Source organism: Condylostylus longicornis, unplaced genomic scaffold (assembly GCF_029603195.1).
Source record: "Condylostylus longicornis isolate FDR11 unplaced genomic scaffold, ASM2960319v2 ptg000110l, whole genome shotgun sequence".
In the NCBI taxonomy this organism is placed as follows: Eukaryota; Metazoa; Arthropoda; class Insecta; order Diptera; family Dolichopodidae; genus Condylostylus; species Condylostylus longicornis.
In genome coordinates this window covers 713,584-740,159 of record NW_026578078.1, presented here as the reverse complement: position 1 = coordinate 740,159, position 26,576 = coordinate 713,584, and the positions used below count along the sequence as shown (strand labels likewise).

Genomic DNA, 26,576 nt, shown 5'->3' with positions numbered 1-26,576 from the left:
TATAAAAAGCAAAATACCTAAAATTTGTAGTAGTTTAAGCTCAAAACATATAATTATGTATTTGTGGAAAACTGTTTTTAACAGCAAAAGAAAAATTATCAATGACATAGCATAACAATGTAATTAACAATAATAAATTATTAACAATATTAAAATTAGTTTCAATATCAATTGAAGCATCCTTAAAAAAATATCTATGTAATTAAAAATAGTTAAATATTGTTTAAAATTTCAGAACTGATGAAACGTGTAGTTACTAGTGCCGTCCATTCATAAAAACGACAACTTTAACAAAAAACTCAATACTCGTAATAATTCAAAGTTTATGCACAAAAGCTAAAGTTTTTGCCAAGAGAATATTATAAAATTTACATTAGAAATATATGTGACTTGCAAGCGTTGATTTATATGTATTTAATCAAAGTCAGATAACTGCAAATTACACAATTTGTTCCGTCCGTCCGTTCTTTCGTAGGTTTGTCTACAAAACTTCTACGCCTTTAAGATAGAAAGTTGAAAATATGTTTGCAAATAGATTTTTACTAACATCTTATTTTCTAGAAGAAAATTTTTATTTAAATTTTTTCAAATAAATTGAAAAAATTCGTCTGTTCCATCTTCCACACTTTATCTTTAACAATGTTTGTATTTATCTCCCATAAATACAAACATTGTTTTTAAGTTATTTCTATAATTAATTTATTTAAGTACATTCTTTTCTTCATAGTCTTTTAAATAACATTTTTTTTTATATTTAAAGGACATTCAGTGTAACAGGACTAATTTTCAAAAATTACAATTGCATTTTTTATTTTCATCTCGTTTTAATATTTTTATACAAAAAGTTAAATTTCGTTTTATTAAACTTGATGTTAATTTTTACCGGGATACATCCTTAAATTTCGATGTGTGATCATTTTTGTGAAAAAAAAACATGATGAGAAAATATATGAGCAGAATTATTTTCTAAATGATTGAATTTTTCCTCTTTTCTTTGATTTTCATAAAGGGAAATGTGATTTTTGTGTTTTGTTGCCCTCTTTATTAGCTATTTCAATAAGTTTGACATGTATATTATATTCAAGATTATTTATGGTATTATAAATCTACCGCTCTGAGTATTGCAAATTCAATTTGATTATTATATAAAGACATTTTATATAATTTAAGAAAAATATGAAGAAATAATATACTACGAACGACTGAGATTCGAATTTTTTAAAATTCAAGTTATGTATGCATGTAAAATAATATTGTAGTTCAATAAATTGTTAGGTTATAAATGAAAGAGATCATTATTTCAATAGGAAAATTCTTGTTTAGGTTTTAACTGTAAAAATAGAAAATACCCCAAATTATTTTGAAATATACAAGAAAATCTTTCTTCCATTTAAAATTCATTACATTTTTTATATTCCTTATCTTAGTGTTCTCAAGAATTATTAATACTCGTATTTAGGGGTTACATAAAATTTTTCAACCATATTTACATAGGACTTCTAAAATGAATTATGTAATAACTTGGGGTTTTCTAGTACTGAAAGAAATTTTAAACAGAACGATTTTTGTTTTATTTGTCAAACTTAAATTTATAACGTCTATATAAATAAATTTAAATTATATAACATAAATAAGGAATAGGACAAATACAAAGTAAAAACGTTTTGAAAAGTAAACAGTTAAAATGTTGATGAGAAAGCAAAATATGTATATAAAAAATGTTTAGATATTTACTTTCTTATTTTTGATTACTCAATTAATCAGAATGTCAATAAGTTTAGTTTGCAAAATCTGTCATAACCCTTATGTAACAGTATTAAGCTTATTTTGAACCAGTACAGATTTACGCTAGCAAGTTAAAATTATCTTAAATAAAAAGTTATTTCTCTAGAAGATAACAAACAATTCCACCATTCCTCTGTCAATTACATTGATTAAAATTTTTAATCGCATGTTAAGTTTAAAGAAACACAATAAAAAGGTAGAAAAATGAAGTCAATAAAAATTTATAGGAATAAAATTAATTAAGAGTTTATAGGCATTAAAATTATTATAGGAGATAGATTAAGATATTAATGTGAAAATAAAATAGCACTTTGAATATTAAAATTTGAAAAATTCAATTTCTAAATTATGTTTGAAAATTTAATTTATAAATTATCTCGCTATTTCAAGGTAAATAATGAATTAAAAGTGGGTAGTAAAAGTGAAAAATTATGAAAAATTCTTTCAACTTTGAAATCGTTTGGGACAAAAAATAATATTTAAATACAGTTAAGAAACTTTTACGTCATTAAATATTTAAAACTCTTTTCCAAAACCGACACATTGTGTGCTCAGTATTGAACTGTAATCTAATATTCATTTTTGATATTTTCAAATTACTTTTTATACGGTTTTAATAACGAATGTGCAAAGGTTGTTATAAATTTTTCACCCGTTTATAATGCTAAGAAATATATACCTGAGGTATATTATATGTGTATATATGTATATACGAGTATATATACGAGTATATGGTTCAATGTTGAATTCCAAGTCGATTTCGAAGCGTAACTAAAACGCTAATGAAGCTAAGATAAATATTTTAAATTTTAAATTTTAGGTATTGGCTGACAGTGAAAGAAAAGTTTGGTCCTTAGTTCAGATGCTCACGCACTGGCTGGACCCAACGAAGTCCTAAGCCCATAAATTTATTACTAAGTGAAGCTCCTCCTGAAATCCTTAAAATTTATTCAACATTTCGGAAATATAAGGCCGCTATTCCAAAAAAACGAAATATTAATAGACGTATCTCTTTTTTCAGATGTCAAGCCATACAACTCTTGGAAAACTTTCCTACGACTATCATAAAGCTGACGCGATCAACTCTATTTTTTATAATAGTTATTATAATGTGTTCAATATAGTTAAATACTATATTATTTACTCGTTATGGGACCCATATAATATATTTTTATGACCCTTTCAAGCATATTAAAATAAATAATTTTATTTTAGAGTCCTTTTCAATAACTTTTCAATAACAATCTAATATTAATGTATATTATAAAAGAAAGATATAAAATAAAATTCAAAAACATCCATGTAAATAAGTTATACGTTATTCTATGCATACAAATTATGAAAACTATCTATAATACTGAAACATTTTACAGCATCAAATTATAAAATATTAAGAATTTCAATTAATTGAAAGTGAAAGAGAAAAATTAGAATTCTATGCTTTCTTTATTATTGGTGATTTATCTTCTGTCAAAGCTATACATAATTTAATTAAAGGTCAACTATTGCTTTTAATAAATTTGCAATGTTGGCACAAAACAGGAATGTTATTATTTTAAGTATAATGTATAAGATTAATGAAAAGTTCAATTAAACAAAATAAAAAAAATAATTGATTAGAATATTATTAAAACTTTGTTACAACATTATAGTATTGTTAATAATGATTAAAAACTTGATTATAATATTATATTGATTGCTATTATCTATTAAAAAAATTAAAAACCAACCCCAAATTATAAATTCGAACCGCACCAATGATCCTCAAAGTAACAATATACTACATTTCCACAAGTGTCAGTCATATAGCAAACATCTCTATCTCTTCTCATAGACGAATTCTTGTTTAATGCAAACTATTTTTAATATACTATATAAGATTACTCAGCATTTCGAAATATATACGAGTATATTCGTAAATTTTAGTTTTTTTAATTCAAAAATCTCTCTCGAACTCTTTATTTATTTATGAAGTTTATTACCGATCGCATTACATACAAAAAGGGAGGTGATGTGATGGCACCAAATTTCGGATGTTGAGTGTTGAGTGGGAACGACTTCCTCATGATAGAGAAGCATAAACAAACTATTTTTAGGGGGACAGGTCCATCTGTCTGTCTGTCAGTCTGTGTGTGGGTTTTTTTGGCTATCCCACGGATTAATCAACTTTTCAGATGTGTCAGGCCTCGGCAACCGAAGTGAGCACAGATTTTAATTTTTTTATCATAAAACGTCAATTAGAATCAATTGATGGGATTTCTTGAAATTTAATTTTTGAGTTTCGAAACTAACTGGCGAACTGTTCATTTTACATTTTTCTTGGTACGTTTACTAAAAACTTACTAGCGTCAATAAAATTAAAAAAAAAAAAGTGTTTAAAAAGCATTTCGATAATCTTAAACAGAACTTTGACTAAACTAGACAACACACATTGCGGTCGTCCATGTGATGATCAGTTTCCTTTGTATGTCTTAAATTTATTATCATATGTAATTTTATTGCCTAAAGAAAAAATGTTGACATTAAACAACATACTATAGATATTACATTTTTACATACAAAATATTTTTTGAAGTTTATTGGGGTAAACAAAATAAAGAATTCCACCGTTTTGTATTAAAATGAATCAAAAATGTTAATAATAAGAGAATTTCGAAAATCACACTAACAAATTGCTCTAAAAACAAATTGCTCTAATAACAAGTTCAGCCTTTCGTTAAAATCCGCTCAATTTAAAGCTCAGGGATTTTAATTTATGTATACTTAGTTCAGGGTTAGCATATGAGAGATTTGAGTTAAAATGGAAGTAGATATTTACGGTAATAATTTTAGTAATAAAGCAAAAAAATTCAGTTCAATTCAATTTATTTAACATAAAAATAATACAATTCTTAATTATACAACAAAAAGCATTTTTTTTTTCTTTTTTTTATAATTCATTTATTTTTTTTTTTTTGTTCTTTATTATAATTTTATATTAATTTTAACACTCTAATTTAATTTTATGGTTTCTTTTTTTTTATTTCTTTTTTTCTTTTTTTTTCTTGTATCCTTAATATTAACAAACTTATGTATGAACTAAAATTGAAAAACAATAATTTAAAATATAATTTCAAAAATTAGTGAAACAAATGTTTATATGTAATATATGTATATTTTTTTAGCTTAATTTTTAAACAAAATATTAGAAATATCTAATCGAAAGCTAATTATTCCAATTTTTGCACTAGAATTATAATATAATATATTTTATGTATGTATATAATGTAAATTTATTTATTTATTTATATAATATATAATATATTAATTTTTTTTTGGATTTTACTTTTTCTTAATTTATTATATTTATAAATGTATTTTTGTATTATGTATATATATATATGTATATATTTATAATTATTATGTAGTGTAATGAATTTAATAGGGATTTTTTTACGAGTATGAGAATTTTTTGAGTTTATTCTTTCTTTTTTTTTTGTATTTGTAGCATTCCTAGTCATTTCCTAATTGATTCCTTTATGTTTTTTTTGTCATAAATATAGTGAATATAAGCTTTGTATACAATATATATACATAAATTGATATTATGTAATCATGTACATAATTAAAATATACGAAATAAGTTTGAGATATATAAAAAATAATGAGATGAAATTTAGAATCATAGAAATAAAATCTAGAAATTAGTTCTTTTGACAAAACAAAAAAAAAATTAAAAAAATATTAATTTGCACGTTCTTTAAATTTTTAATTAAAATTGTTAATAATTCCCGTTATTTTGGATAAGGTTATTTATTTTAAAAAAATTCGTTGTATATAAATTTTTCGAAAATTTTTTCATATCTTTTTCCATTTTGATTCTTATATAAAAATTAATATTGCTTCAAAAACATTTTTATAATACATAATAATTTTTGATTGCAACCTATAATCGAAATTATATTTATTTTTAGTATTTAAATTATATAAAGTACTTTGTCAATTTTAGAAGAAAAACTTGAAAATATTTTGTGTAGTCAGACTTATCTAGTAATCATTAAATATTTTCAATATAAATAAATACTCAAATAAATTTCAAGAAAATGACATACATACATACATATAAAAATAGTTGCTTTTTGTTAAAAATAGGACAAATTGTATTAAGATCATGGGCGAACATGAAGCTTAAATATTAAGTTTTTGGCTTCCGGTCTTCCGTTTCCTTTATAGGTCAAATTGTTTGAAAAATATATAACATTTCTTCTACTTGTGACATATTATATCAGTAGCTTTTAATGCATATGCTATGATTTTATAGTTTTTTGATTATTATTTAAAAATAACCGCGTATGTACGTTATAATACTTTTGGTATAATAAATTATACCAAAATGTATAAAAATATAAGTTCAATAAATAAATAAAATATTGTTTAATTTAATATAAAATAAATACTGCAAATACTATATAGTTTTAATAATTATAGTATAATTAGTAGAAATAATTTAATTCGAATTTAATAAATTAAAATATTAAAATAGAACAGCCTAAAATTTATTTTATTAAATTAAAGAAAAAAGATTTTCAATGTACATGATTATTTCAATATAGTCGTCATGTATATATATATATATATATATATATATATTAGTATTTAAATTAAATATAATACACTTGAAATACTTATACATATTCTGTTTTCTTATATATTTTTCTGTTTTTCTTTTTATTTCATATATTTACAATTTCTAATTCATTATATAACAACATTTTTATTAGTTTCTCTATACATTCCTTTTATTTTATTTACCATTACTAGCTTTTTATTTATTTATTCTTTTTTTTGGGTTTAATTTAATTTTTCACTTTTTTTTTTGCATTTTATTATTTATTTTAAGGTAAAATAAACTGGAAAACAAAAAAAAATTATTTTTTCTAAGCTAAATTGGTTTTTGAACCTTAAATAGTTTTTTTTTTTGGATAACTGATTTTATTTTTTATGCTCTTTTAAATATTTAGTAATTTGTTTTCTAAGTATTTAATTTTTTTATTCATATTTTTTTTATATTCTTGTATATTTTAATTCGAGTATTAAACGGTCATCAGTCAATCGCGTATTATATATATTTTTGTTTTGTTGTTAGTTTATTCACAAATTTTAATTCTCTTGTTCCTGTTCATTCAAAAAACATATTGTATATGAATGCATTAATGTTATTATAATGAATGTATTATTTATGTATATGTTAATATTAATTATGTTTTATATTATGTTATGTCTATGGCTGTGTTCGCGGTCTTTTTCGTTTATGTTGCATGTTTAGTTAATGTTATTATAATAAAATATTTATTCGAATTTTGTCCATATCATCCAAAGATTGTTTACATTTTTTTTTAATATTGGTTTTTAATTTATGTTTATTTTACATTTTTTTACTAAATACATTTTGGTTTTTATTATATTTAATTTATAATTTTGTTCCAATATTTTGTTTTTATATATTTTTATTTTTATTGACTACTGGTTCCAATTCTTAAGATAAAGTTATTTTTATTCTAAACGTTCTTTATACAAAATAGATATAGATTGGTCGCTCATTTTGAGGTTTTACAGCGACATGCAAACTCATCCGTTTTATATGACAGCATGAAATGATTTTAAAAAATATTCGTAAGTGAGAGAAAGAAAGAGGGAAAGAAAGGTAATAAAAATTTATTTTATAAAATTGTTTTTTTTTTTAATTAAATAAATAAAAAAATTTAAATTATATCTACATAAATAAAAATAAATTCTGGGTTAAAATACTTGATTTTTTTCTAATATTTTATATTAATAAAGGCTTTTAATATGTTTAGTTTTACGTCCTTTTTTTTGTCACTAGAATAATCAATTTGTTCATACGTAACGTATATAAATATGTAATTATATTACAATATTATCATGAAATTGAATTGAAAGGCTTTTAAGTTAAAAATTGCTTTTCGATTTAACAGAAAGGGTTACCTCTACCGAAGTTGTTAGCAGCAGTTAATTTATTTTAATTACTTTTATGTATAATTGTAATACGAGTAATATATAAAAGAATAAATATATATAGTTAAGATATAGAAAACAGAAGAATTTCTCAATTGAAAAAAAAGAATGGAAACCAGAAAAGTTATACTTAAAAAGGTATACATTTTTCGACAAAATTTACTGTTATGATTTTACGAATTTGAGATTCACTTTTAATGATTCAAAAAATTTTTACATTTCTTCCAACATGTAAAACGGAATAACGATACATATACAAAAGCAAACTGAAGATACAATTTACAATTTTTTGCCTTTGTGAAAACGGTTTAATATTCTAAAAACATAAATTTAACCTTGTCGAAATAACGGAAAATAAGTACAGAGCAAGTACGTTAAGGATTTAACTGAAGAAAATTTGATTATTCTAGAGTCGAAAACAACTAGTACTAGTAGGTATTTATTACATTTATTATTGTGTTATGTAATTTATGATTAACCTTTTTTGATTAGAATATTATTTATTTTATATCAGTTCTTCGCTACCTTAGGATACAGTGTGGTTATTCACATGATTTTAGTATAGAAACAAATAAATAATGAATTTACTTTTTTTTCTTTCTTTAGTAATTTTATTTTGGTTTTTTGTAAAAATTTGATAAAGATGAATAAAAGAATTTTCAAAAGGTGCAGTTAAGTAAATTTCTTTAAATATTATTTTATATAATTTAAAAAGAATTTTCTTTTTTTTTTGATTTTTTTCTAATGTTTTTGAAAAATAACGTTTGTGCTGGATTTTGGATTTTTTATATAATGTATCTATTTCTAATATTTTAATAAAATTTTGAAGATTATCAAAAACAAAAAGTTTTATAAAAAAAAATTTAAAAATATTTTGACGGGCTTAATTAACTAAGAAAATGACAAAAATTAGAAAAACGATTTTAGAATTTAAATGTACGAGTAAGAACGTATAAATGCTTGTTAGTTTTTTGTTTATACGTAGATATGTAAACGTTGCATGAAAATTGTAGAGAAAATAAAAAAAGAAATATTTAAAATTTATAAAAAAAAGTAAAAAACTATGAAATTATTACTATTCTTATCAAAAGTAAAATTTGAAATTTTTAAAAAAAGGTCCTTTGAGACAAAATGCATTTATGTTGTAAGATCTTGATTGTAAGTACATAATAAATAGTTCTAGTAAATATTTAATCTTATTTTTTAGGAATTATGAAAAGGTTATTAAAACAGTATTTAATAAAATTGTCTGATCAAATTCTAAACAAATTCCTAAATATATTCCAAAATGAATTATGTCTGTAAAAGTATTAAGGAGAGCATCAAGTATTTATTACTTTAACAAATTTGAATTTATTATTTATTAAAATTAATTTTTAAAAATTAAGAAAATTCGTTAGAAATGGCAATTATTTTTGTCCTATTTCGGAAACAAATACGATAAAAATAATTATTAAATCAATTAAACAGGAACTCTTAGAATAGCAAACAAAAATAGAACATTATTACAAGAATTGTGTTCAAACTCTTAGAAAAACGCAAACAATGACACGAAATTTGCAGTCTATTTGTGTATCTTGATTTTCATTCACTTTTAAATAATTTATATTGTCATTTTTCAATAACTATTTTTCTATTAATTTTGGAGCTCTTTCCCAAAATATCGACTGAACATTTAAAAGAAGCTTTTTATGAATCGTGACTAAATTTTTATATAGATTTTAGAAAAAAACAAGATTCGAAACACGAACAAAATTCTTTCAACTAAAAATTGACTTTCAATTAAAAATTGCGTTATAAGAATGTGTGATACACTCTCAATTTCTTCCCGTTCGGGAAATATAACTTTGGAGTACGATCAGATCTATGTACCGCAAATTTTCGAAACATAATTCTGTCGTTTATATGAAATTAGGTTTGCAATTAAAATAAATAAATGTTGATTATTACATTTACAGTCTCGTCCGATTTTACAACATTCTGAAATGTTTTTATAACATCACCTTTATTATCATTTATGTTATAATATTATGTTTATCATATGAACGCGATTATTCTCTAATTGATAGTAGTATAATGTTATTTTCTAGAATTCAACACTTAATGTGGTAGCGCAGTAGTAAAGTTGGGTAATCAGAAAAGTTATTACAGTAGCTATAGTTTTAGCCATAGTAAAAGTTCAGTGTAAATTATCAATTTTTTGAGGGACGACCCTAATTTGTGACGGTCATTCAAAATTTTTTATAACATAAATTTAAATTTTATGTTTCGTTTCCTTTATAAATAAGGAATGAAACTGAGGTAATGAAACTGTTTGAAAACCATACCACACTTTTGTTTACCGCCACATTTTGGATTTCATAGACTACTATTTTGTAATATATTTATAGACAACAAATTTTACGTACTATATACTATTTATATAATTTTAAATGTATCGAAATTCAACTAAATACTACCAATAAATTAGCATAAAATTTTAAAATATGAAAAATAATGAAATTTATATAATACTATTAATAATTAGAATTGAACTGAATTGTATAATTACCTATTCTGATTGTTTTTTTTGTTATTACTTTTGTTTTTTTTTTTTTTAATCTCTACATAAAGTAAGTAGCTTCAAAAAGAAATTCATTTCAATAAAAGATCGCAGTAAAATTGAATTTGTATTTTATTTTTTAAATAATTTTATCATTATAATAATAAAATTTTTTATTTAATATTAAAAATAATTAAAATAATTATATATATTTTGTATTATGTAGCTATATATATAGGTAGTTCTGCAACAAGAGAATAATTTAACAAATTTTATAATAAAAATATATTTAAAAATTTTTAATACTTATAAATTTGTTTCTATAACTTTTTAATAATATTATCAATAATATTAAGTGTAATTAGTATTAATAAACCTGAAATATAGTTTCAAAGAGAGAGAAAAACAAAAAAAAAAAAAAAAACAAAAAAAAAATAAAAATTTAATAATTAAATTTTCTTTTTTTATTGTTTTAATATTTTTTTCAAAAAAATATTATTTTAATGCAATATGCAACCTGCATAGGCAGTAGTTGTTGTACTAGAAGTGGTAGTACTAGAAGAAGAAGAAAGAAGAATACTAGAAGAATTTGTAATATTCATAAAAGAAGTTTCGCTACTATCTGTACTAGTAGAATTAGTAGTAGTAGTAGTAGTAGTAGTTATATCAATTACAGTAGTAGTTACAGAATCTGTAGTTATAGTAGAGCTTATACTCGTATCTGAAAAATAAATAAAATAAACTAAAGATTTTAAATTCGGTTTTTTTTTTTTAGAATTTCAAAAAATCGAAAGAAAAACAAAATAAAATAGATAGATTAAAAAAATAATAAGAAAGTTAAAATTTAATACTAACTACAGAGAAAACGTATTTTTTTTTTTTTTGTAAAACACAGAAAGTAAAAAAAAGAACGAAATGATGTTTTTTAAACGTACAGTTGTATAAAATATATGATTAAACTAATATTATGTTTTTCTTTAACAAAAATACATAAAAAAAACATAATCATATATGAAACCAATAATAAATATGGCTGGCTTGTCAGTTTTATTTTTGTTTTTTTGTTTTTTTGATATTTGTTGCGAAGGGAAATGTAAGGTTTATCTTATATTTTTTTATAAGGACAATATAAAGTTTTAATGATAAATACTAAAATATGCCCATATAATAATTCTAAATTAAACATATATTATTATGTAGGTTATTCTAAACATAAACAATGAAACGTATACAAAGTTTAAAATTCTTATTTTTCATTTCTTATTTGCTGGATATATAAAGGAACCTGTTAAAGAAATTTCAAATTTTACTTTTGTTCATTTTTATTAAATATTTAATTGAATTTATTCTATTTGCATTTATTCCCAAAAAATATAATGTAAATATGAAAATTATATAATTTAATTATTAAAATAAACAGATGGGTTTTCATTAATTTTAACTATTCAATATTAATTAACTAAAAAATTGAGTATTTTCACTTTTTCTATAAATGGTTTTAGTGTTCAATCCATAATATTAAATTTATAGTTAGTACGTTAGTGATTACAATTTTTTGTATATATATATATATATAGTCATTTTTATTTTTAGATTTTTATGATTTTCGTTTTTTTTTTAATATTATTAGCATCTTAGTTAAATTTGTATATAATACTGAAATTTATGAATTTAATTCTTTATTTAGTTTTTCTTATACACATTATTAAATTTGGTTTTACTTCGAAATTTTTTACTTTTGTTTAAATAAAGATTTTTATAGCTACTAGCAATTTTGTTATTTTTTTTTTACATAAATCTTTTTCAAATTGAAAATTTTGTCAGAGTATTTCAGCTATATTGAATTTTTGGATTTATAATTTTTTTTCACATTTAAATATATTTTATGTATATGTATGTAATATTTGATTTAGGTATATAATATTTACTCTATGATACTAATAATATACCATCATATGCAATTTATAATTGAATAAAAACTGAAAGCGAAATAGTGTAAGTTTTTTTTTTTGAATTCTACAAGATTTTTTTTTGTTTTGCTATATTTTTATTCTAAATACATTTTTTTTTATATTACAACAGTTATTTTATCTTATCGTGTTTTTTCTTCTATATTTTTTAAATATTCTAAATTGTGTTTCTTTTTTTTCATGAATGTCTCCTAGAATATTTGAATTTTACATTGTTTTCTGCATTTAATATTTTATAGAGTACAATTTGCTACTTTTTATATTTGAGTTGTTTTATTGTCAATATCATTGTTTTTTTCTTCTATAAAAATTACTATTGTTTTTTTGTTTTTATAATATTATGCTTTAATTTTGTTATTTTTGTTGATTTTTTGTATGTTTTACACTATTATTTTTATATGATGTTGCGTTTCGTTTTCTTTATCTCTATTTTTGTAGTGGATTATAATATATAATCTATTATACTATAATATTGTATATATAATATTAATTTGTTTAATAAAATTAATTTATTTTTCTAAAAAATTTTGATATTATTAATTTGAATAATAAAATAAATGTGTAAAATGAACAAAAATTTAAATATTATTTGATAATTAGTTAAGAAAACAAAAATATACAAATTACACAATATATTTTTTTTAAGTTATAAAAAAATATAAGCTATTTTCAAACAGTAAATTAGTTAAAATTATTGAATATTTTCTCTACAAATTTATTTATTTTTAATATTTGAATTATGAAAAATTTAGGTAAAAATAATACACAGAAAAAAAATAATTAATATATTTTATATTATTTTTTTGTTCTAATAACTAAATTGTTCTTTTATGATATACATATTTCTTTTTTTGTACAAAATTTATCTATATTTGAATTTAAACACATATATAATTTTATTATCATAATTATTATATTATATAATATAAAAATGCACATGATTGCAATAATTCCACTATATAATTTTATCTACATATTTTTTTTTCGAGTTTACATAATATTTATGTAAACTGTGTGTATAGTTTTAAATATTAATCATTCCTGTATATTACTAAATCCATTCACATTTTTGTTTTTTTTTTATAATTTTTCTTTTTTATTCATTAATGTTTGATAAAGCTCTCTATTTTGTGTGAACATTAATAATTATATCATTTTTTACATTTGCTTTTAAAATTAATTTAATTAACTAATTTGTTAAAATTAAAGATGCTGTAAAAATAAAACTATAATTTCTTCTTTATTAAATTTTCTGATTTTCTTATTTACAGTGTGACACGAAGCTTTATCAAAAATTCGGGAAAACTCTTTTTATTTCTTTACTCCTGTTATAATATTAAATAATATTCTATTGAAAAAAAAAAAACAAAAATGTACATTAATGAGAAATTAGTTTATAGGAAATTATTTTGAAGTTTTATTTTTATATTTATTCTTAATGTACACAAAAAGAAAGAAATTCGCTTACTTTCATCAATTTTTTTAAAATGTTTATGCATGAGAAATAAATTTTTTAATAATTGTTGGTAGCTTGTGCATTTATCGCACAATAACAATACAAGACTCTAGAAAACATACTTTTGAAAATCTCTCATACTTAACTTTCATATGAGTTTTAAAAAAACTTGTAATATTTCGAGTATTAAAAAGAATTACTAATTAAAAATAAAAAAAAACTATAATCAATTACGAATTAGATTAAGAAGAAATTGCATAATAAATTAAAAATAATTGAATTTAAATAAGGTTATTTAGAAGAAAAATAAAAAAAATTATGCAAATTCCTATTTTATTTTAATATAAATTTAATTAAGAATTTTAGAACGGTACACATTTATGTCTACGTGCTCATGAGCAGCACATTCACAAATATGAATATTTGTTTAACGGCACAGCACATCAAATTAAATTTAAACTAAACAAAATTTTAAGAAAAAAAAAATCAAAAAAACATAATAAAAAATTCACAAAAGTAAGCAAATATGCATCGGAATATTGAAATGAGTCTTTGGATTCCTGGACTTTTGTTTTATGTATATAGGTATATTTTTTATAATATATATATATAATTATATATATTATGTTTGTTTTAGTTTTCATAGCATGCAATAACAATGCAGATTTTAAAAATTTGCAATTCTATTCTTTTTTTTTTAACATACGCATAAATTGAGTAATATTTTCATTATTTTATGCATTTTGTAAAGGAAAGTTAATGAAGTCGAACACATTTTTATTTTTTTTTTTAATTTTCTATTCTGCCTTATCAGGTTTTCTTTTTAGTTTTTGATTAGTTTTGATACATAATACGTAGAAAAATTTAACGAAACAAAAAAATTTAACGTATAATTACATAATAGAAAAATTTTTTACATTGAAATATAAAAAAATGCAACAGACACTTTTCTTTTATATTAAAAATATACACTGAAATATTAATGTTATACGTTTTAGGAAAGAAGTGAACGTTTTTTGTCTTTTTTTTTGTTTAATTTTTTCTTTTTTTTTGCTTTTTTAATCTAAAAAGTTTTTTGTTTTAATTATTAATTACATAATGAATAAAGAATTGATTTAAAGTATTTATAGTAGTTTACAAAGGACATTATAGATTTATACTTATACGTTTGTGTACACATGTATATATATTTTATTGATATATGTATATGTATGTGTGTATTAATATTATTTATAAAATTTGATATGATTTTTTGTTTATTCCTTTTACTTTTTCTAAAATTTACTTCACTTTTTTTTTATGTTTTTATTGGTTTTTTTTTTGTATTTTTTAATCCTAATAATATGCAATATTGATGTAAACATTTTTCAAAGAGATGCTTTTTTTTACGCTCAAATACGCTTAGAAATTTTTAATATCAATAAAAATTGTTTTTGTTTGTTTTTGTATTATCGTGTTTGGTTTTTTTTTGCTGAAATATGTATAATTATAAAATTTATTTTATAAAAGTTATAACAACTGACAATATTAATATAACGTTTATAATTCTTTGGGTTTTTTTTTTTGGTTTGCTTTTATTCATTTCTATTATACTCTGAATCTTAATGATAATTTCATTACAATTTTATATAAATTCAATGTTAATTCTATTATAATTATTATGTATTGTTTAATTTTATTGCAATCTTAAGCCAAAAAAATATAAAATAAATTTATTGTTGAAAAAATGAAGTCTTTGTATTTTAATTAAAAATGTTTTCGTATATAATATGTATGAATGATTGTATATTAATTTACTTTAATAAAATATTTCATTCATTGTTATATAAGTATTATAAAGCTTATAAAATAAATAAAAACGATATTGAAAATTTTGTTTTTTTTTTTTTTTGCCTTTTTTTTTAATTAATATTTAATTATGCTAAAAAACATGTAAAATGTATATTATGTAAATGTATATATATTTTAATTAATATTATTTATTTTAAATTGTATATATATTATAATAAACGCGTATAAAAATTATTACAAAAAAAAAAAAGAAAAAAAATTGCTGATTTAACAATGATATGTTTAATTTGATTCTCATTAATTAATATTTTTTCCTGTTTGGTTCTTAAAAAAATTGGTTCTTAATTTTTATGCGCTCACATATTATTCAATTAACTATTTTTTGTTTCTTTTGTAAAGATTTTTCTGCCTTATAATAATATTTCTGTCTTATAATTATTTGCCTCCTAATAGTTTTTAATTTAAATTTACTTATTCATTCTTTTTTTTTTCTTTATCATACACAATTTATAACTTTATTAATCTCACTCTTTTTTTAGAGATGAAAGAAAGAAAAACTTACTATTAACATCCCCTTTTCTTTATTTTTTACTTGGTTTTAATAAATAGATATGAGATTTTTATTGTAATGAAATTTTCATCAAATTTTATCGTGATTTCTCAAGGAGTAAAATTTTATAATCAGATTTATGTATGATTATTTAACTCATGCAACAGGACTAAGATTTTGTTACATGTAAGAGAAAAGTACAATTTATGAGATTAAATTCCTAAATTAAGCTGCATAGTAATAATTGATTTAAACACAAGGTTATTTTCAAAAATTTAGTTCGAATGTACATATATCCAATTTAAAATTTATAGAAAATGTAGGAAACAATGTTGGAAACTTTATGTATGTCTAATGCTTTTAATTTTTTAATTTGAAAGTTTCTAGAAATTTCTTGCTTAATTAAAGTAAGGTTGTGGAATTTTATGCAAAAGCCCTATTAAAATGCGATTTTCTGTAAAAATGGAAATATTTCCAATTTTATTGTATTTGAATAAAATGAAAAATTAGTGAAAGAAAAGGTTTTCTACTCTTCTACTTTTGTCGTATTTTCATTTACCATTTTTTATATAAGATTATTAATAATTTTTGGAAGGTTATAAAAATAATATAATATGTAATTATGTATGTATACTTGTAATTCAGTTGTTATCACTTTTATAAAAAAATTTTTATATTATAAAAAAATGAAAATTAATTAAAAATATTTTATTTTTTTAAATAAAATTGAATTTAAGCTTTAGCATTTTCAAAATTTTGCCTTATTTTTAATAAAAAAAAAATACAAAAAGAAAAATTAAATATTTTTGGAATATATAAATTTACTAAATTATTAAATTTTCTTATTATTGATTCTACATAATTATATTTTAATTATAAATATTAATTAATTAATAATAATTGTGTCTTTTCTTTTGTTTTCATTAAATTTAATAATTTCATAATAATTTACAGTGCAATTTTAAAATTAATTATTTAATAACTATAATATACATATATATAATAACATACATATATACAATTATATACATACTCATGCATATATTTATATATATATGTATATCTATATGAATACGGATTTATATATACATATGTATATTTTATATAGGGACTAAAATTTACAGCACCACATTTTTTTCATGAATTTTTTTTTTATGTTTTGAAATAACACAAGGAAATTATTAATATTTGTTAATGTAGTAATATTTCACTTGCAGATACACATAACATATGTATGTATGTAATTTAATATTAATGTTGGTATGTATTTGTGTATATACCATTGTGTTATCACTAAAGAAAACTCTCTAAAGAGTTTCAGGATTATGGAGTTAAAATTCCGTCTTTGGCTTAATAATTTTTACATTTTTGTTTTGTCTAGTTCGTTTAAAATTAGAAAATTCAAAAAAGGAAAAAACAGACTGTTAGAAGATTTTTCGGAAAATTAATGAAAGAAAATTTTTTAATAAAAAAAAAAATTTTTGATTTTACTATTTGACTATTTTTGAAATTATTCATGACAACGAAAAATTCAAGAATGAAGTCTTTCTAATATTTTTTTCCAAACAAATTTTTAAATTTTTAAAGCAAATGTGGTTGGAGAATTAATTTTCATTTTACATTTTAAGAGAAAATTTCTAAGTTTAATAGGATTTTCGACGGATTTTCATTGTTTAAATTGTTTTGGTTTTCTCTATTTTTTTTTTTTTTTAATTTTATCATAACTAAAATTAATTTTCTTTTAATTTTACTTAATGTTATACTTAACTTAACTGTACTTAAATTAAAATTTAATTATTGCAATTCATTTTTTATCAAATAATAACTTTCTTTGGTTTATCTAGCTTAATTATGCAAATTTACACTTAATTATGAATTAATTTTAAGATTTTTAAAAATTCTTTTTGATCTATTGTTTAATTTTTAATTCTAAACAACTAATTTTAGTTTAATTTATAAATTATATAACAAAAATCAAATTTAAAATAAACAATTGAAAATATTAATAATAACTTTACAACTTCATTTTTTTTTGTTTTTATCTTTTTTTTTCCTTTAATTTTTACCTAGCAATTAAACTAAAGTTTTATTTACACGTACCACTCTTTAACATCTTTTGAATCACGTTTTTTTGCTCGCGGTTGTACTAAACCTGGTTGCCTATCACTACCATTCATTGAACCATTTAAACCCATACCAGACGCCATCATAGCTGAACCTGATGCTCCATAGGCAGTGCCGCTAAGAGCAGCACCAGTACCACTTACAGCACTGGTTATACCACTACCAGTGCCAGCACCGCTGTTAGCATTACTGCCGTATGCACCAGTACCACTTCCATTTGATAATTGTCTAGATTGTTGTTGATGATGTTGATTACTAATACTTCCACCATGATGATAAGAACCGTTTGTACTAGTATTACCTAATAGTGCTGCACTCTGACCATGACTTCCATATCCAGGTGCTTTTTCACCATCTTTATACCGATCGCCATTTGATTTCAGGAACAATACTAATAATATAACTAAGACAACAGCTATTAAAATACCGGCTACAATTCCTATGATCATTGCGGTGCGCTCCTCTTCAATAGAATTTATTCTAGGTGGTTTTCTTTGTTTATTTCCAGGATATGTTCTTTCATTTGGATTGAAATTGGGATCTCCATATGGTGGTCCTTTTATTATAGGATTATTGTGTATGGGGTAATAGACTTGTGGAGGCTGTGTTAGCGGTAATTCGGGTTCTCTCTCAGGTTCTGGTATTTCAAACTCTGTAGTAGGCTGACGTGGCTCATGCTCCCTTTCCCCTGTTGTTATTCCCGGTGTTTCATATTGAGTGGTTTCATGTTCTGTAACATAATGATGTTGTTGTTGTTGTTGTGTCGTTGTAAATATTGATGTTTGTGAACCGCTACTTGTTGTGTAATATGGTGTCGAAGATGATGTTGACGACGATGAAGATGATGGCGGTGAAAATCGACCAGTTGTTGTAATTGGAACCGTTGTGTCATGAGAAGAAGTTGAAGATGTTTCTGGTTCAGTTCTTGTTATTATTGATGTAGTCTGCTGTTCAGTTGTCGATGTTGTAAATCGCCCGCTACCACTACCACCAGCGCCGCCAACAGATGAAACAATATCGGTTGTTGTTGGCGATGACGATGAGGACGATGAAGATGATGACGAAGATGACGTTTGATCTGATGTTTCTAAATGAAAGTAAAAGAATCGAGCCGATAAAAGACACAGTGCATGATGTATGAAATAATGATAGGGATATATATGGTGGGAAGGATATTATTATTAAGATAAACTAAGATTTGTTTAAAAAAAAATTTAATATTAGATTTACCGAAAGTAATGTTTAGTTTTTTTTGTTTTTGAAAGCCAATTTCAACAATTTAACAAAATATTCGAAAATAAGTCAATTATCATTAACGAAAAAAAAAAAAATTAAAATAAATTCGGATTAATTTTATGAGAAATTAATATGAAAAATTAATGCAAATTAGTAAAAAATGTTAGCAAAAGAAAAAAAAATAATCAAATCGAATCGAATCGATAAATCAAAGGAGGATGAAAGATCAATAAGCGGTTTACAATAATAACGGTAATCAAAATGAAAAGATAATATTAAAAAAACATTTAAATATTATGTAATGAAATGATGATGGTAAAATGGTAAAAAAAAAGAGATGGAAATAGAAAACGAACAATTTGCTTTTGCCTTTCACTCAATATAGAATTTTTGAATGTATTTTAAAAAGTAACTTTAATAGTTTGCTCGCAACATAAAATTGGCGTTTAGCGTGCATCAATGACGTAAAGTAGTCATAATATGCAGTGTGAATTTTCCGTATTCCCGATTGTTGACAATAATAATATTTTAAATTTTTACATTATAACTCAGGAGTTATTTGAAATATGGTCTATATGTAGCATTATAAAAACGAGGTAATACTTACAAGATTTATAAAAAAAAAATGCATTACGGTTTTATTTAAATCATGAATTTGTTTCATAATTTTTTTATACATAATTAATATTTTTCAATATACTGCAATAATATTAAAATATTTATATAACTATCTAACGTTGAAAAAGCAGCATATAATTTATAATTAAAAAAAACTACAAAAGCTATTTTAAATACACACAATTAACTAAATTAAAAAAAAAAAGCAGTTTTATTTCCTTTTTTAATAAAAATTTACAGTCTAATGATGTGTACTATAGAATATACATAAAAACAAGGAACTACTCAGACTAATTTTGTAGTCAAAATATTGTTTTTTTTTTTATTGTCAATAAAATTAAAACTTATTATTCTCGAACTTATCTAATTTATTGGCATACAAGCAATTAAAGTTACTTTTTGATTTTAAAAAATTTTCTAATTAAAAAATTTTTAAAATTTATTTAAACAAAAAAGAAAAACCAAAAAAATATTTTTATTATTCTTACCTGCTCCTTTAGATGTTGTTGATGTAAATTGTTCAGTTGTTTCACCAGAATCACCAGAACCGTGTAAGCAATCTTCATCGTCACACGTACGTTCAGTACCACCACTTTCGCCTGCATTTTTCTCACCGGCTCCACTTTTTTGACCAGTTGGTGTTTTTGTTGGTGGAACATATACTGGTGTTATTAAATCATCACCACTACCCGATTCAAATGGTGGTGTACATTCGTCTTCGTCATCACCACGGCAACCAGATCCGGCACCAGAAAATATTAAATCATCCATAACACCAGAATAGCCACTTGCAGGCGTCTAAATATCAAAATTTTGTTTGGTATGTTATGAATATCCAATTTAGTTCATCAAAATAAAAAATGGGTCCGAAAATAAATTATTGCGGAGAAAAAGATAAAAGAAAAAAAAAAGGAAAGAAAAAATACAGAAAACGAAAAAGAAAAAGAAATTTCATTAATTAATTAAATATTCATTTTTATAACATGCCAGATGCAAATTAATTAATTTTATAAAACTATTTATTATGTAACTTTAATTAATGCATCTTTTAATATGATAATAATGATAATAATAATAATATTATATATGTATATATTAATTTATTAATTAATAAAAATTGTTTATTTTTTGTATAAAAATGTATAACTCGGACACTCAGAAAAAAAGAAAAAGAAAATATATATATATATATTTTTTTTTAAAAATCAAGTATAGAATAAATGAAAGAAAGTATGTAATTTTTTAAATTTTTTTTTAAAGTAAAATTTTTAACATATTAATTGTGCAATAAAATTTAATGAATAAAGTATGTGTGCAATTATAGAAAACGGTAAAATACCAATAAAAGTATAGAAATATGAAAATATGTTAAAAATAAAAAATTTATTCATTTTTTTTAATTTTTTTTTTTTTTTGAGTTCAATTGCAACATGTAAACATGTAAATTTGTAAATCACAAGAGTATAAGGTATTAAAATATAAATAATGTTGTTTCTATATAAATATTTTAACATTTATATAGATATAATATACAATATATATATATAAGGTATTAGTGTTATAGAAATAAAAGTTAATAAATTGTGGATGTAGTGCCTTGTATTTGTTGTGTTATAATTATTGTTGTATTGATAATTTTGTTGAAATTCATATGTGCCTTTAGGGCCTGATATCTCCATCTCGCTATTTTACTTGGCAAGTGAAAAAAGTGAGTAAAAAAGCGAGATGCTCGACTAGGATTAATTTTTTAAAATAAATTACAGAATACACTCTCGTTTGATTAAAGAAATTATTATCAATTATTAAAAAAACCTCATTGATTCTATATGGTTTCAACGAAAATGACTTTTTCGCAAATAACTTATTTTACAATTTCCATAGAATCGCCAAATTCTTTTATCATCAGGAAATAAGTTATTTTAAAAATAAATATTATTGATGCGTTCATTTTATAATTGAATATAAAATTATTTTATATTTTATTGCAATTGAAAATAGAATCAATAATAATTGAGCAAATATTCAAATTTCTATTACTTTTTATAGGCATTGAATTTTAAATGTTATACACTTAAAAATCAAATAAAATTCGCATATAAAAATTTAGAAGAAAAAGTAAATCTAAATAAAAATATAGGCTCATGCATATGGAAATTTTAAGCTTTAAAATTAATATATTTAATTCACGAAACCATTTTTCAAGCCTTTAAAGAATAAAATTCTTCTAAAAGAATTGAGGAACTTCAATAAATTATTGTGACATTTGTAATTACTAAATATTCATGGAACAATGAAAATTATGGAAATATTTTAAAATAAGTTAATATAATATTTTAAAATAAGGTTGTTGAAATCAATTCCTACCTATCAAATTATTTCTTGAAAATTTATGTTTTTCAAGGATTAAAAACAAAATATTTGAATGACCTAATTTAAAACTTGTTTGTGGTTGCTAACTTTTATTAAATGTTATAAAAATAAATTACTTTTCTTTATTTGGCCTATTATAATATGTATTAAAAATGAAATATTTGTAATTTTTGAATACCTGGTTCAGATTGAACTAAAAACATGGGTTTAAATATGAAAAATCGAATCCTATTGAATTAAGTACTTTTATGATATTAAGTATATCGCAACTTTTTTCAAAACTAGTTCTAATATAAGTATAAAATAGTCTTCATTTCAAATCACACGAAACAATAATATTATCTTCGAACTAAGAACACTGCGTTTATGTATGTTTTGTATTGATTGTATGCAATGTACCTTTATATTCTGTTTAAAAATAATAAAGAAAAAAAAAATAAATTAACAAAAAGATTTTAAAAATTTGTTAATTAAAATCAAAATATTAAGCTTATTTTATAAAACTTATTAATAAAAAGTTTTTACATGATAAAATAGTTATGTTTAAAATTTTGTATTCCTGATAAATGTGTCAAGTGTCCTTCTAATTTTATTTGTTTTGTTTATTTATGTTTGCTTTTAAAATAATGTAATATATAATTAATTTTAAAATAATTTTATATAAAATATATATATAGATATATGTTATTATATAACTATTAATTATATATTAGATTTTGAACATTGACTGCAGCTGGTTTTAAAGACAAAAAAATAACTTTAATATTATTGATATTTTTCGCTTTTTAACTTTTCAGTTTGCATTTGTTTGTTTCAATTATTATGATTTTTTAATACAATAATTTATGTTACAAATGTAATCAATTTCGTTCTTTTAAATTGATTTTTATAAATTTGTAATAGGTAATTAATTTTATTGTAATTATTTTTCTCTTCTTCTAAAACAAATTTATTAATTTCTTTATTTACAGAAAAAATTTTTAATCTTAATTTACAAAAAAAAAAGTATTTAAAATCGCATGCCACAAATGAAATTCCAGAAAGGAAATTTATTCGCAATGAAATTTACATTTAATATTTTATTTATGCATTTATAAAATACAATATTCTATATAATATGGCATAGTAAAAAAAGTTAAAATTAGCAATATGTTAATGATTTCGCAAACAATTTAATTAATCTTTTATAAAAATGTATTTTTTATATTTACTCTTAAAATTATATTATTAAATTTCATAAATTTCTCTCATATTATACGGTTAAGATTATCTAATTGATTGAGTAAAAAAAATAAACTTTACTTTTCTTTTTAAAATTAAAAGGCACAACACGTTACACTTATTAAATTTTATAATAAATTTAATTTTAAATTTACAAAATATACAAATGTGAAAAAAAAAACAAATAATAATAAATATACTGTATTTTATTTTTTTTTTAAATTGATAAAAAATTTTAGGGCTAATATCGGTAATATAGGCTATTATACGGGAATGTATAGTAAGTATATGCATTTAGTATACGGAATTAATATTTATATAATATAAAATTAATATAGCAATAATGAAAACATAAAATATAAGGAAATTTTTATAAATACATTATTATATAATATTAATTTAATGATATCAAATACATTTAAATTTACAAAATAAATTAATATTCTGTAATATGGTATTAAATACTGAAATTAACGATTAATTCTTTATAAAAAAAAAAATTAAAAAAAGAAATGATTAAAGTAAAATTTAGATATATTTATATAATAAAGAAGAATTTCATTTTACATTTATATTAAAGCAAAAGGAAAATTATAATTATTTGAACATGTATTCTAAAAATATTTGATTATCAAAGCTTCAACTTTTTCCTTTCAAGGTAGAAATATAAGAGATTTTGAAGCAAAACGAAAATTAAAACATTAAGGTATTAAAATTACTTCTAAACGAATAATTTTCAGTCAATAAAACTGAATTACCAAACGAGTTAATTAGGATTGTTTTTTCAATACCAAATTTTGATTTTACGACAAATTTTTGGTATTGGGGTCTTACTATGTAATTCGATTTTCATTTCTGCAGAAATAGAAAGGTAGTACCATACAAATTGATTGGTATTACCTTACCACTATTCCGAAAACGATTTACATAAAAATTTACAAAATACAAAAATGTCTTAAAAAATAGCTCAAAGTTTTAGACACGTTAAAATTAATTCTATGTAATAAAGCTATACATACGTGAACTATTTAAGTTAAGCTAATTATTTAACTATATGAGATATCCTATAGTTGAAATTAAGAATTAATAAACATTCTGCTTGCATACACCCAATAAATTTTTTTATGTCTTTAATCAATTGCATCTTAATTTTCTAATTTTTTTTATTAACTAGTTGAAATGTATTCAAATATGTATTTCGTTCTTTCTGCTCCTTATTTTAATGTTTTATATTTCAGAGCTTTTTTATTGAATTTCCATTATGAATATTAATGATGTTAGATTTAAAATTTTTTGTTTATATAATTATAGTTTTCCTTCATTTTTTTAATAAATGAAAAACATGATTTCAATTATTTATAGAAATGAAATAGTATTTAATTTGAATAATTTTTAAATAATGTAAGTATAATTTTACTGAGAAAAATTTACAATTATGTTATAATAAATTTAAGGCATATTATCATAAGTAAAGGTAAAAATAGAAGATGTAAAGAATAAAAAAATGCATAGATGCGAGCACATTTATATTTTTGAAATACTTACAAAAAAAAATAAAAGGAAAAATAAAATAATATAGAAATGAACCAATAATATTAATAATTATTTATGAAAAAGAAAATGTAGAATCAATTATAAAAAAAAAAATAATAAATTATTATTACTAAAAAATAACATTAAAGAAAATAAAGATTATAGAAAATGAAATACATAATGTATTAGAAATTATAAAAACAAAAATTTTAAATAGAAAGAAAAGAAATCCAGTTACATACTGATGAATGAGGAATTTAAAGTTTATCAAAACTAAAAATAGCGATTTCTTTTCTTATTGAATGTTTTTGAATATTGTTATATCAAAATGCTGAGAAATTTACGCTTTTATAATTTAAATTTCAAAATAATATTTTTGAAAAAAGTTTAATAATTAATATAAGAAAAATGCTGAAAAATGTTTTGAATTTTTTTTTTTTTTTTTTTTGTAAAAAAAGCTTTTATTTTTCATTTTTGTCTGATTTTTTTCTTTGTTTGAATTGTTTTTTTTGGAATTATTTTAAATCCCCTAACCTGCTGCATTCTTTGCTGATCATATCTATCTAATACTCCAGTTACCAATTGAACATCTCCACGTGTAGTTATATGTGGATCCCTTTCAGCTGCTAAATCCAAAACTCTTAATTTGTTAATTGATAGACCAGCAATAACACCAACAAATGGCCTTTCAATACGATAACGTCCTTGACGACTGAATTTTCCACCAACTTGAACATTTGACATTGCATTAAAAGATGTAGACGGATGACCTAAAAATATTATATATTTTAAAATTAAATGAAAAAGTGGATTATTTTGAGATATTTCAGAGATACAAATCTAAGAATTGTAACAATAACAACATTTTGACTATGGTTTTTTTCTCATTAAAGTTTTCAATCGAGAGAAATTCAAATAATTTAAAGTAAAGATTATTTCGCTACAGACACAATTAAAATATTTCTAAAAAAAATTTTAAATTTTCTTTACCTTGAGGGTAAACATTTTGTACATTATAATCATCTAATTGTAAAGTTGCGTTTCCACCAGAACGCATAAATCTCACAACATGATAATTATTGTCATTAACTTTTGTACCGATTTCACCTAATGGCAAATCATGTGTTCCAATATTATATACCATAAATATATTCCCTTCAACTATTTCTAATTCCATATAATCTTGAGAATTTCCACTTTCAATTCTTAGAAGTACTGCATCTGATTTTGTTGTTATAAATCCTAAAGCAATATTATCTTCTTCAGTATCTGGTTGTTTTCCAGCAGGAAATGTGTATTGTATTATTCCTTTACCGGGCCCGAATTCGTATGCAATAGATTCTAAAACATAAAAACAAAATTGTT

At 21.3% G+C, this 26,576-nt stretch overlaps 1 protein-coding gene across 12 annotated transcripts in view; it reads right to left on the bottom strand.

The window, feature by feature from the left end:
* Positions 1-5,278: 5,278 nt before the first annotated feature.
* LOC129614490 (neurexin-1) overlaps positions 5,279-26,576 on the bottom strand; it is a 298,435-nt gene continuing 277,137 nt past the window's right edge. For 3 of the 12 annotated variants that reach the window (XM_055529101.1, XM_055529102.1, XM_055529103.1), the window contains exons 19-22: positions 26,202-26,552; positions 25,746-25,981; positions 20,576-20,885; positions 17,919-19,320 (exon numbers count right to left, since the gene is read on the bottom strand). In XM_055529101.1, the coding sequence (XP_055385076.1) occupies positions 18,200-19,320; positions 20,576-20,885; positions 25,746-25,981; positions 26,202-26,552 (2,018 nt within the window). In that variant the 3' untranslated portion in view covers positions 17,919-18,199. Of the gene's footprint in view, positions 10,719-10,859; positions 11,064-17,906; positions 19,425-20,575; positions 20,886-25,745; positions 25,982-26,201; positions 26,553-26,576 lie in introns of those variants that run through there. The other 9 variants (XM_055529106.1, XM_055529109.1, XM_055529112.1 and 6 more) reach the window with 8 other exon arrangements.